The sequence below is a fragment of the Antennarius striatus genome, chromosome 10 (assembly GCF_040054535.1).
Source record: "Antennarius striatus isolate MH-2024 chromosome 10, ASM4005453v1, whole genome shotgun sequence".
NCBI lineage: Eukaryota > Metazoa > Chordata > Actinopteri > Lophiiformes > Antennariidae > Antennarius > Antennarius striatus.
In genome coordinates this window covers 2,051,436-2,064,447 of record NC_090785.1, presented here as the reverse complement: position 1 = coordinate 2,064,447, position 13,012 = coordinate 2,051,436, and the positions used below count along the sequence as shown (strand labels likewise).

General features: G+C 44.7%; 1 protein-coding gene across 2 annotated transcripts in view; it reads right to left on the bottom strand.

Annotated features, from left to right (window-relative positions):
• ankrd50 (ankyrin repeat domain 50) overlaps positions 1-13,012 on the bottom strand; it is a 30,989-nt gene that overhangs the window by 15,154 nt on the left and 2,823 nt on the right. For both annotated transcript variants that reach the window (XM_068325356.1, XM_068325357.1), the window contains one exon: positions 2,971-3,203. In XM_068325356.1, coding sequence (XP_068181457.1) covers positions 2,971-3,203 — 233 coding nt within the window. The remainder of the gene's footprint in view (positions 1-2,970; positions 3,204-13,012) is intronic.

Sequence of the window (13,012 nt, the reverse complement as noted above, 5' to 3'; positions counted from 1 at the left end):
AATCGTAAAAGGATCTTAAATTCCCTCATGCAGACTTCTGCTCCGACAACTTCTCTGAGAACTGACCTTTTTGGTTAAAGGTCACTCCCCAAACTTTATCGACACTATATTCACACAACCACAGCATTCCCAGAGTATACTGGGAAACCCACACAACCTCCACCCCAGACGAAGTGGGGCTGCACATGTAAAATAGGAGTTGGCTTTGCACAGAGCATGAAAGTACAGTATTTTGGCAGGTCGCTGCCATCTCTGACTTTCAACAATATGACGGCTATTTTTAAAAGGCACTTGGCCTCAATTTCAAGTCCTTTGGTCTATTTTAGGTCTGGCGCTGCATGGAGATGTTTTAACACTGCTGCGTTCAAAATAAGGAGCAGTAGCTAATGAGGGGTTGGGGGTGAGATGCGTTAGTCTTCGTTTAGAGAGAGATTTTTAGAAGCGCTAAAAGCGCAGGACAAAGTCCGTGAGAGCTTTTCAGTTCGCACACTGAAGAGATTCAAGGAAAGAAAGTAGAATCTGAAGCAGAACATTCACATGAACAATTCTTCACATATGAGATAAAACATGTCCTTCACTTCTGATGTCGGTTCGCCTCAAAAGCTCGTCTTGATGCTTTTTTATTCTTATTTCTGGTGGCCAAGTGGAATAAAATCTTGGCTGTCATGGGAAAGAAAAAACAAAACAAAAGAAAACCGTTTATCAGATGAAATCAAATTGAAACCACATCACAAACGGACAGCCAGCGTCGTCAATAGATGGCAGATACTGTAAGGCAATCAGAGCTGGGTGAGAAGCTCTGAAGTGGGTTTCAAATTTTTTTAAAAATCAAAAATTGGCATTTACATCTGTTCCTAATTGGCCCGTAGATTCCACCCGGTGACTCCACCGACAGCTTTATGTGCAAATGCAAATGAAATCAGACGGTTCAAATGTACGGTTGGGGACAGGCGCCGCCGACACGCAAAGTGGAAAATGTGATTTTATGCAAATTGCTGCTGAAAGGAAATTATGTGTGGAACTTTCTCTCCATCTGTGGGATCAAAGTTTCAGAAAACGCTATGAGGATTCTTCGTGTTACCCTGTGATGCCAACCCAGAGACTAGTAAGTTTGTCTAATTGTCGGCGCAATGCCGACAAAAGACTCAAAGCAGGTCCTGGTGTCCTGAAACTTGCCTGCCTCCCCTTCTTGTTGCTGCTGCTGCCAAAAGCGATCAGCTCCACGCTGGCATAAACTACACTTAACGCAGGTCTGACGCCTACACTTAGGGTTTCACTTGATCTCCAACGCTGCACCTCATCATTTCAGGCCTAATTCAAGCTGTGTTGTCGGGCTAAACTGTCAACGCGACATGACAATCAAATGACGGGCAGGTCCTCTGATTATTGTTATAACCACTTAATGCACAAGCAGGCAGTTAAAAAAAGCTCTGAGGCAGACTTGAGAGTAGGACGTGAATGTCCAGTAACTACAGCAATTAACTCCAACGTGTCAAAAGTTTTTTAAGGTTTCGTATAAAAGGGAAACTTTCTCACAATCCATGACTGACGGACGGAAGAAGTCGGCCTGATGAGACCTAATTTACTTCAATTTAAACGGCTTAGGTTTGATGGAGCTATTTCTTTTTACGTTTTTTTTTTCTACTTGAGTGACAGCTCTCTCTTTTGTAAAGACTGAAAACCTCTAGAAACAAAACGTTCTGGAATGAGTCATTGGTAAAACCTGTTGCAGAAACTCGTGCAACCCTCATTCCTACGCGATGAAACGCAACATGAGCAAGACGTTTATTGCTTTGCCTCATCTTTTACTGAACAGTAATAAAGTAAATTTATTCATTTTAATGCAATATTATCTGAAATACAGGTAGTCCTCAAGATATGAACATCCGACTTACTAACAACCGCACGTCGCCATATCCGACTACTGCAGTTCGCAGTTCCTCCTCCTTTTCTCCACGCTGAATGTTTTGCTACTTGATGTTAACTATTGGTTGAGTTAACCGAGAAACTTCATGAAATAAAACAGAGTAATCAAACATAAAGGGATGTGTCTGACTTTTCATGACCAGGAAGTGACATCAGCGAGTCGTTAAAGTTCAAGTTGCATTACTGTACTACAGGATTTTACTCCATTACGTCTTGTTTTTTATGTCCTCCAATTGTTTCTGGTCAGTTTTAGGGAATGGTACTTTAGTGTTTAGAGTAGTAATGACATTTAAATGACCTCAAATGACGATTATAGACTGACATTTAATAAATAATGACTTATAAATAATTCAGTTTACGAACAACCGCTCAGAACCAGTTGTGTTTGTACGTTGAGGACTGCCTGTGCACCACTATGAACAATACTTAGGCAATAAACGATGGAAAAGAAATGCTCAACTCATCCATACGGACAGTTGTGAGTTGCTCTGCGAGTGCTTACAAAGCTGGGATATTGCATAACGTTCTCAGAGGTGAGCCGGGAGGCTGGACAAGCTCCCACATTGAGCGGTTCTGGAAAGGCAGAGAGGGTTTACGCAGCAGAACCGTCTGCAGAGACTTCCTCCCACACAGCCAGGTCTGTGATTAATGCTACGTCGGCTCATCACCACCGAGGAGGCTACCGGACTGACAGGGAGATAATAGCAGCCGGTAAGGTGCGGTGTCATAGGCCATCAAGCAATGGCTGCAAGGGTGAGCCTAATCTCTTCTGGCACATCGTGATGCTGGAAAGCTTTTTTGCATCTGTAGTATCCGAACAGACAAGACAGCAAAGAGGCGCCGCTGCAAGCTTTGTTTGTAACCACATTTCCAGGTGAGCCGTGTCGTATTTACGCCGATAAAACAGCCGACATTGACCGCTAGCGAGCAAGTGGCGACGCTGCCGTTGCGAATATTGTGTGTTCAGTCAAAATGTCCTTTTGCATCAGCTCAGTTCAGCGTTGACAGCGGTAGGAATAATGGAAGCGACGGCTTCGTGCTCACCTGTGAACAGTTTGGTGATGGCCTTGTTCTGCCGCCGTGCGGAGCAGATGAGAAGCAGCCAGGGAGGGAGGAACTCGTGATGGCTGGCCAGGAGCTCGGCGACCGTCCTGGGGGAGCCGGGGGACGACCTCTGCTCCCCTTCGCCCAGCTGACAGCCTTCGTCGATGGAGTCCACCAGCAAGAAGAGAGAATGCTGGGGAGGCTTAACGCTCAGGAGAGGCAGGAGGACGCATCTGAGGACGGAGGGAGGAAGGGATTAATACCACATGTGATCATGTAACGCTAAAAGTGTGGTTTTAATTGTGTTCATCCTGCCATTTTTGTCTGTCTAACGGAGTGATGGGGAGTGATTTCCATCTGGCGAATGCTCATTTCATCGGTCTCAATCAGTCCGGAGTGTAGGCATTTAAATACATCTCCATCCAACCCAAATTACATCCATTAACAGTCCCGGTGTGGATGATTTCAGCTCGTGGAAATATCCAGAGCAGAAACATTCATTTATTATTCAGTGAGCCTTTTTGTTGGATGAAAAATTTTGCCCGGGAGCTAAATGTTCAGCCTTGACTTTATCAAACATTCAGCAAACATTTGACAGTCAGACTTCAACAAATCTCCACCAACAAATGAAACACCCATTAAGCATCGTTCCTGTGGCGTCCAGCGATAAAGCAAAGCGGATGATTAGCGGAGCTAGCATCGGAGCTAAAAGAGACCCAAACATTTTAACTGCCTAATTACCCTTAGATGCAAAGCAGACATGGAATCTGCTTGCTTCAATGCTAATGTGGAGCCTCACTGGAGTACACAGCCAACAAATACATTCTGTGTAATGCTGGCGACATCTGTGTTCCGCTGTGGCTGCCACCGACAGCCAACTGGGAAAATGTCATTTCCCCAAGACTCCTGAAACGACTTCCAGCCCCGATAAAGAATCTGAAGACTTCGTACTGGTGATGTTTTAATCTGGGGCCCAAGTTAATTAAACATTTAGAAACAGGTTGGCAAAAAAAAAAAAAAAATCAATTAAGTGGCATGAAAAGTTAATTCGAAAGTAGAGATGGCTGCCAGGCATCCGAGGCAGCGCTCATGCAGATAGAAATCGGTCACCTTCCACATGACGGGACGACCACTCCGCCTTAATGGTTTCTGACACTGGTTGGAAGCTTTGTCATAAAACACTAAAATACTGTTTTAATGAGACTTGAGTCTGGATGCTGAACCGTCTGCCCCTTCGCTTCTGGCTCCAGCGCCAGTCCCTTTTTAGCCCATGTTCATTATCCCTAAACACATGGCAACTGTAACGTTCACACCAGCTGGTTTTTAATAAACGCCTACCCTTGGTGGCGGAAGAGAAGTGCAAGTATTGACGCCTTTCCTTGTCAGTGGAATTCTCAAATTTTGTTTTTGCAATCCATTAGTTCCAATATGTTTAACATATCTACAACAAGAACAATCAATAGCAAGCTATTTAACATTTTTAGGCACCAAAGTCAACATTTTTGATTATAGTTTCTTGAAATTTTAATATCTGGAATTGCTCTTCTTCTCTGACAGTAACCTCAATATTCTTGGGGCAAACAAGAAAATTGGGTAAAAAAATTGCTATATTTCCTGACATTTTATGAAGAAAGTAATAAAAACATTAATAAAGAAAAGGAGCTGTGGCCCTGAATATACAGCGAAATGTCTAGTGACCTGCCAGGCCTATGCTGACCACCTGCTGAGCTTAAGCATTGGGAATCTTGAGAAAATCCATCTTATTAAATTGATTTTATCAACTTCAATCCAAGTTATTTAACATGAAGTGGCCAGAACTCATCTGTGACGACAGCGCAGCATCCAGACGGTCAACATAAAGAAACCTTTTGTCACAAAGTTGCTCAACCCTTCAGAAACAGCTAATCGCGCCGCTCATGGAGAACCTACGACGCCATCTGGGAGCCTAGCCAAAAGGAATGTCCATCCACGGGGGTGTCCGAGCCAATGGTTGCATCTGAGGCCGAGTTGCCAACTGAGACAATCAAATCCACAGTGACAGCAAGAGGGCAAGACAAAGAGTCATTCTTCTCTTGCAATTCAGCCAGTCAAAGAGTCAAAAGACAAAGACTGAAGACAAAGAAAACTCTGCAAGACGCAGTAAAGCCCCAAGCTCAGAAAAGCTGATTTACTTCGCCAGAAAAACCTGCAGCATACCTGAGCCAGAACATTAGAAGCACTTCAGGCCACACACTGTGGTCCTGGACTATTCTGAGAACTAATTTGGTTCTTGCTCAAGTCCTTAACATATGCCCAAGTTGATGCCAGTTGCTATTTAAGACTACAAAAAGGGGGAAGTGAAATGTGCTTAATACACTAGCCATCTGCTGCTTCGCATACACGACTGCAGCGGTCGTTGCTCCCGCCACGCAACGTGCAAAGTCAAGATTTCAGAGTGGTGTTTAGTGAAGATGTCTGAACGGGGCAGCGCCGGGCAGAGAGCCAATGACCTTACAAATTTACACAGCCCGTTTTATAGAGCGGGAACAGAGCCTGAAATCTATGCCGCATAGTCAAACATGACATAAACACAAGGGAACACAGGGTGAGATATACAGACCTTCGACAAAGGGGTCAACGGCGGAGTTGAGTTCTTGGCTTCAGGTAGAGTGTTACCCACAAAACTTCCCCCGGTGACCAAAGAGGCCGTTTTGACAAGATTTATTACATTTTTTCGTTTAGTATGGAGTCTATTCGGCAGTAGTGCGCACAGCATCTTTTCCTAGTCCTAAATTGGTGTAAATTAATAGATACTGACTATTAATTTACGCCAACATGCAACGACTCATTCTAAAAGAAAGGAACGACTATGTTCCACATCCTCTCCTATGTGGCTCCTACATTATGCATAGCATGAGTGCAATCATTTTGTGCAAAGCAATCACGCTGATGGGCGACAATAAGCGTGACCGTATTCGGTATTCATCCCCTTCCCGTCGGCCATATGCTCTCATTTCCTCCTCAATCTGTTATCATTACTAACTGATTGGACTTAAAGTCCAAATCAAAGTCTTCATTACAGTTTTTTCTCGCTCAACGAGTCTTTGTTGAATGAGCCTTGATTCGTAAAGCTTTTAACAAATCAAGGACTTGATGCAAAGCGGCTGCAGTTCAGCAGAACGCCGCAGACAAACGAATTTACGCTAATTTGTGCTGAGAGGCTTTCGCCGGGTGGATAATCCTAGTTATTGTTCAAAAATAAAGAAACGGCCATTAAACCTATTTGTACGAAATGGCTGAGTGGAAAACAAGGCAACAAATGAAAAAAATAAAAATAAAAAAACATTTAAGTTTGAGCAACTGCATCGCGCCAAGATGTAAATTATCCTAAAAGCACATTGACATTTTTTAAAATTAAATGCACAACATCTCCCCTGATATGAAGCTACCCCATCCACATTTCATATCTCAGCGGGCTGTGGATTGCAATTTATGAAGCTCCACTTCCTGTAAATCTTTCATTGAACATTTCACATCCCCTGCTTTTAGTCTCTGGATGCCACCCATGTGCCAGCCAGTCCGCCGGCGCACCACTTTACTTCTCTGTCTGAACAACCGCTGGATGGATTGTAATGAAATCCTGCACAGACATCGATCCGATGACCCCGGATGACTTTAACAATGCTTTCAGTGTTACGAGACCTCAGCTACATGTTAAACCTTCATTTACAGCTGAGCTTTTAGACTAAAGGGTTGAGTCCCGTTTTTCCGGTCCAGCCCAGGAGATGAAACCGGTTTGATTTCAAGGAAACGGACACAACCTGCATTTGTCAGGTGTCGTCTGCGTAGATGACTATCAGGAAACCAACACTCAACGGTCCTTGGCTGTGTTTAGGTGCACCGTTTGTTTTGAAAGCTAAGAAAGCAAGAATTCTAGTCCATCCAACGGCCACACGAGGAAACTCTCTTCAGTAGCAAGTTGAAGCAGGTCTAGCTCTCTGATGCTATGTGAGACAACAAAATGATAACATAGCCCAGTTTTATTTGCTTCCATTGGCCTCCTGAAAGTTATTGCACTGCTACGTTAATACAAATACAGCAGTGAATCTGTTCTGAATCAAGAATCGAATTACTCCAATAAATTCCATGTGCAGACTTCTTTTATACCCGCAGCAATTTGTGTTGTCGATTTGTGTGTTGTATGTTTTCCTTTGCTAATCTCGACCTCCGGGAGTCGACGTACAAACAAATAAAATGATGGGATAATTTCACTAAAAATATTTGGGTTTTTGGATTAATGAGTAGATGGAACACCAGATTGTGTTGTGTGGTTTTTTTATCCAAGAGTGTGAGCTCAACTTTCAGGACGTTTGTCAATGTTTTCAGAAGCTAACAAATTCAATAAGGCTTAAAGTTTGATGTTATGAAACCTCAATCTTCTTTACACGGATGCTGCTTTGCATCAAGGCCGAGTTTAGACATCATGCTTTTGTGATTGCTAACCAAACACAACAGCGTTCCGAGACCGCAAACCTCCACCAAGGTTGAGCATTCCCAACAAAGCGTCCCACCTCCCCACAACTTGCATTCCTGTTTTCATGCAACATCTGTATTGAGATTCGTTCGCCATGAAGAGATGCGAGAACTTGGATCCATGCATAATTTTTTGGCATATGGAAAACAGATGTTCCAGAAGTGTCTGAACTTCCTGTTTCCTCTGAGCGGATTCTCCCCAAACTTTGATTACCTGTTCCTATTTCTAAAGACTCATTATTTGGATCTAGTCCAAATATTCAGGAAAACAATTAGTGTAAAAGAATTCTAAAAATCATCCCAAATGGTTATGCCAAATTACATTAAAAGCCATCGAGTAGTTTTAGAATAAAAGAATAAAAATGCAGCATAATTATTCCTTTTTTTTTACTCTATCATACCATTATATAATTAAAGTTGGAATAAATGGCTTTTTGAAGCCACCTTTTCAATGTTTGGTGATTTTAATGAAGAATTTGTTAACTTAATGATGAATTAAATCGTCTGTGGTGTTTTGATATGAATCATATCGGCTCCAGTAAAATAAAGAACACTCCAACCCTCCTCAGTTGGAGCTGAAACACTAAAGCCTGTTCCACAGTGATGTCATTACAGGTGTTTTCCCAAGTCTCCATAAAAAAGCAAGACATCACCAAAACAACTCCACTCCCTTAAGTATTTAAAAAGTACTCCTTGTCTGCTGTTCTTTAAATATGTGAGGATTCCATCCACTTAATGGATTTTCGAGATCGATTCTGCGTTGGATTTGAAGCAGATGAACGCCTCCAGCGCTCTGAGAAACGACTGGAGGCTGGACTAAATCTGGATTTCTGACTAGCAAACAACAGAAAAAGTCCAAATCCATCATGAGCGACCCCGACCCCATGTCCTTAAAATGAGAAACTCAAGTTAATGATGATGTATGAGGTGACGTTTGGTTTCTCAACGCCCACGGGAGGTTTTTTTTGGCGAACGTAAAGGCCTGTTGTTGAAATACAACAAAAAAATCTGCTAACAGCTTTGACTAATAATCATTCAAATCCATCCTCTGCAAATCATCCCGTTTCTTCCTCCCTATGATGAAGCCAATTAAAAGTCAGCGCTGCACACCTCTTTCCTGGCCGGCACACATGCCTCAGATAACTATCCCAAATCCCCCAGGCTCTTCCCAAAGCAGACGAAGTGTGCATTCCTGGCCAGCTCACCAATACTGTGAGAGGAATCTGTAATTTCATCCGTTTCAAACCGCCTCCCTCATCTTCCTGCAACAGTTCGCCTCAGAATCCCTCCCTGAGATCCTCACACATGTGGGAATGAAGCGCACATGGATGAAAACAGCCTGCCAAGGCAGGTAGACGGCGGCTTCCACTCAATACAGCGGATTAGAGCTGACAAAGGACAGCGGTGCAGAGACGACTGATCAATCTCAAGAGGACAATCTTCCATTTCTTGGCTGAAAAAATCTGCATACATATTTTCTCAATCAGCTTTTTCTGCGAAAAAATTCACCAGATATTTCTGCAGGAGAGACTGTCCTTGTTTTTCTCCACCCTCCGATAATGGGCGGACCCCCAGCCGGTGGTGATGTCACACGTTGGAGCCCACCAATCAGAGCCGAGTGAGCGTTTGAATCAAAATATGATGACAGTTGTGGGGTTGTTTGCTAACGCTGCCAAACCGCTTGTCAGTGAAACGTGAACAAACCACAACTTCATAAATAACGTCGATGGGTGTTTTGAGGGAACTGATGGAGCTTGTCTGGAACTAAACGGTTAACTTTTACCGTTATTTACTGTTGGTTTTAGGCTAGAAAGTAAACATTCACTTTCTGCTTCCTTAAAAGTTAGTTTGCTTCTTTCTTGTGTATTATTAAAGATTTAAAAACACGATTTAAATGCCAAACACAAGATAAATCTTGAATCATGCCCTCACTTTCTAACAAAAGTTTGCAAAAATATTCAAACCCAAATGAATCTGCAGTTTGACTTAAACTCGGCTGAACTGCACCAATCCTCCAAATATATGATTATTTTTACACATTTTCCTTATTTGCGGCTAAAACTGCCAGGAAATCAAGCCTCCCCCTCGTCCTCGCTGACCTTAAACCCCTGGTGGTCTAGATTCTGCCCGCAGTCCCCCCTGTTGGTGACCCCTGCTACAAACTGAATGATTATTCATGAAGTTACAGGATGATGAATGAGTCCGAACTCCTCCAAACGAGCTCCAGCGCCGCCGCGTAATTCACCGAGTGGGACGATAATAATACGAGTGTGTGCCCACACGGGTGTGTAGGCTCATCCGCAATAAACCAGGACATCAACACCGTCCACTGGCGGCTGAGTCACCGCTGCAACCGGAGTCCAGGCATGGCCCCCCGCCCCCCCGAGCCTTTTCTCATTTCTAAAACAACCGTGGTTCTCATCAGCAGCGGGTTTTCCGCAGCCGAGCGCCAAATGAAAAGGTTCGGGGGTCGTTTTCATTTCGAATCCTTTAACCCCAATAAGGAGGGGCTGGCCGGCGAGCGCCCGTCAAGAAGTCAACACGATGGGAATAAATAAAACCACTAAGCTCCGTCGCAGACTTCATAAAACCTGTTTTTTGTTTTTACTTCAAAAAGAACCGGGACAGTCGGTTTGGATTTGAGGGTCGGTTGAGTTCACGTCGGATCAGGAAGAGGTCAGGGCGTCCTGAAAGAACACCTTCACAGTCTGTTATGTCTCCAGCGTTACGCCTCAATATCTCATCTTCCCGAGAGTAAATACCTGGAATTCATTTGTCGACACGTCCTAGAGAAGTGTTTTGTCTTCTATGAGATGTGTTTACACCCAGAGTTTCCCTGTATCTTGATTTAGACGCTGCATCGATTGTCAAAACCACCACACTGATTCTTTTGGTTTAAATACAATTACTCGGTCGTATTAAGTCCATATCTTCCTGCAAACAGCAGTTTTGCAATAAAGTAAATGATATCTAGCATCAAAAATATAATGAAAAATATCAAATCTTATGCCAACAGTCATGTGCATGTGAAGCAGAGGCTGCCGTACGAGATCGAATCATGTCCTCAATTATTATCTTTTATTTCTAAGATATGTAGTGAAACAAAAATCTTGTAGAGAAATCTCTCAACCTCGGTTTCACCGAGGGAATAAAAATCTCTAGTAAACTCAGGTCGCGTTCAAGACGCTCATTCATCATTTCTGAAACGTGTGGCCTTTTAAAAGAAATGGAAGCGCATCCGGTTCCAATTGAAGGCTGGCTGGCCGGCCGGCCGGCGCTGGACGACAGATCCACGGAAGGTCACACCTCCACTCCAAGGCCAACTCTGTGCCATCAGCAAAATAAAAAGCTGCTGCCTGTAGTTTTGACCAAATGACTGGGTTAATCCCACCTATTCGGAGCTGGATCTTTTGTCCAGAAAAACGAGGCGTGTTGGATGGCGGGAGGCCAAACGGGGGCGTTTAAAGCAAATTCATTCAAACTGGGAGGATTCCAGTCAAAACACCGCTGGACGCTGGCGCGAGAGAAGAATGTGTTTTAAAGAAACCTGGATGATTCACATGAAACCTTCGAATATCGAGTTTATCGTCTGAACAAGACGCCACCTTGTTCCGGGGGGGTGGGGGGTGGGGGGGGGGGCCTGAAGCGGAAGAAAAGCGAAGTGAAAGGTGAAGCTGGCCTTTATCTGGAGGAGCGCGGCTCCATGACCTTTGCTGGGAGGCATCTGCCCGGCTAATGCATCGCATTACTTTCAGCTGCACACAAATACAAATGCATATTAGGTGAAAGCTGACGGGCGCAGCTGACATCAAGGCTTATTTCATTCATCCCCATTCCCAAGAACCATCCCAAATTTGCACGGCATAAATCCGAGCAGCAACGTCACGAAATATTTCATTTGATCGTGGAAATATTTCATTTGACGCGCGACATGCTTGCTAACATTAGCCACATCAGCAATCACTTGGCAGCTCTGGAATGTCTCTCTCTGATTGGCTCCTCTGGTCTGAACCGCGGGAACGGACACGCTTTGAAACTGGGCTTTGATTTATGGCTTGAAATTTACGCCTGATTTTAACCAAAAGTTAGTAAAACGTGTTTCTGATCGTATCTGATCTTGAATTTAATCGTAAATCCCAACAGGACGAAGTCGGCCGGCCTGCTTTTGCTCCTCAGGTTTGGATGAGTCTGAATCGGGTTCTCCGTATTAACACAGGACTGGTGATCACTGAGCAAACACTCCTGTTTGTTTTGACCGGGACAAAGAATTCGACAGGCCCTCCAGCATTCGCTGGCTAAAATTTACAGAAAAACAACAACAAATCGTAGCTGTAAGTGGGTCAAAACCTTCCCGGAAGTTTGCATTACGCAAACCAGAACTATAACTTTTATGGCTTTGTTTTGATTCACGTTAATCATGACGGCGTTGGACCGGTAATAAACTTTAACGCACTTCCACTTCTCCTTCTGTTTTTATTTTCTACGCTGCCTTCTGGGAGAAAAACCCAGATAGGATCTCGATCAGCAGGGGAGCCGCTCAGATTATTTGTGTAACAACAGCGCCTGGAATACATTTTACACCCAAGACGGCGATAAGGCATCCGCTCAAGTGCTCATTGGGTCCCACAAACAAAATAAAAACAGTGCGGGATGATAAGCCCCTTTTTTGAAATTTAAAGGCCTCGACGTGAAATTTGCGTGACGCAGGTGAGAAGCCCCCCCTCCCCCACCCCTCCCAGGTAGGTGGGATCTGTTTCTGTCCCCACGGCAACCGGCGTCTTATCTGAGAGGGGTCAAACTGGAGGCTGCGTGATTACGAGCAGATGACAGCGCTTCCTTGAGAAGCAGAGGAGTTTAAAAAAAACCTGCGTGTGGGTTGAACTGTTGACTCTGGTGAGCGTTCAAAAAATGATTTACCTTGGTGAACGTTTGACCTACTTCTCCCCCCCCCGCCCCATCCTCGATGTGTGTGTGTGTGTGTGATGCTGGGATGGTGCAATAAGCATCACCAGATGGCCAGACGAGAGGCACTAGAGTGTGTGTGTGTTCAGCGCTGCATTCCAGGCCGCGCTGCGTAGACCGGCTGACCTATACGGTGCAGACGAGTCATGCGAGGAACCAGCACACACACACACACACACACACACACGTTCATACGCAGCGCCTTCAGAGCCTCAGCCTACAACAACACTCCATCTTGATCGCGTTACAGGCCCGGACAGGCCCCTGGGAGTCCGTGAGCCCACTGTACTTCGGTTTCACAAGAGAGCTTCATCTTCCCGCGGTGACTCAGGTCAGTCAGTCAGTCAGTCAGTCGGTGAGTCAGTCGTTCACGCAGCCACCTGCAAGACCCTTGACCCCCCCGCCACCCCCCCACAAGGAGCTGAGAGAACACCCGGTGGGTCGCACCGGAGGGGGGAAGAGCAACAAAAAACCGTGACATCAAACAGGAGGGGAGGCTGCTGAGGAGGAGCTATGCAAAGAGTGTGAAGAGGAAGAGGGGGGAGGGAGAGCATTGGGGGGGGGGTCA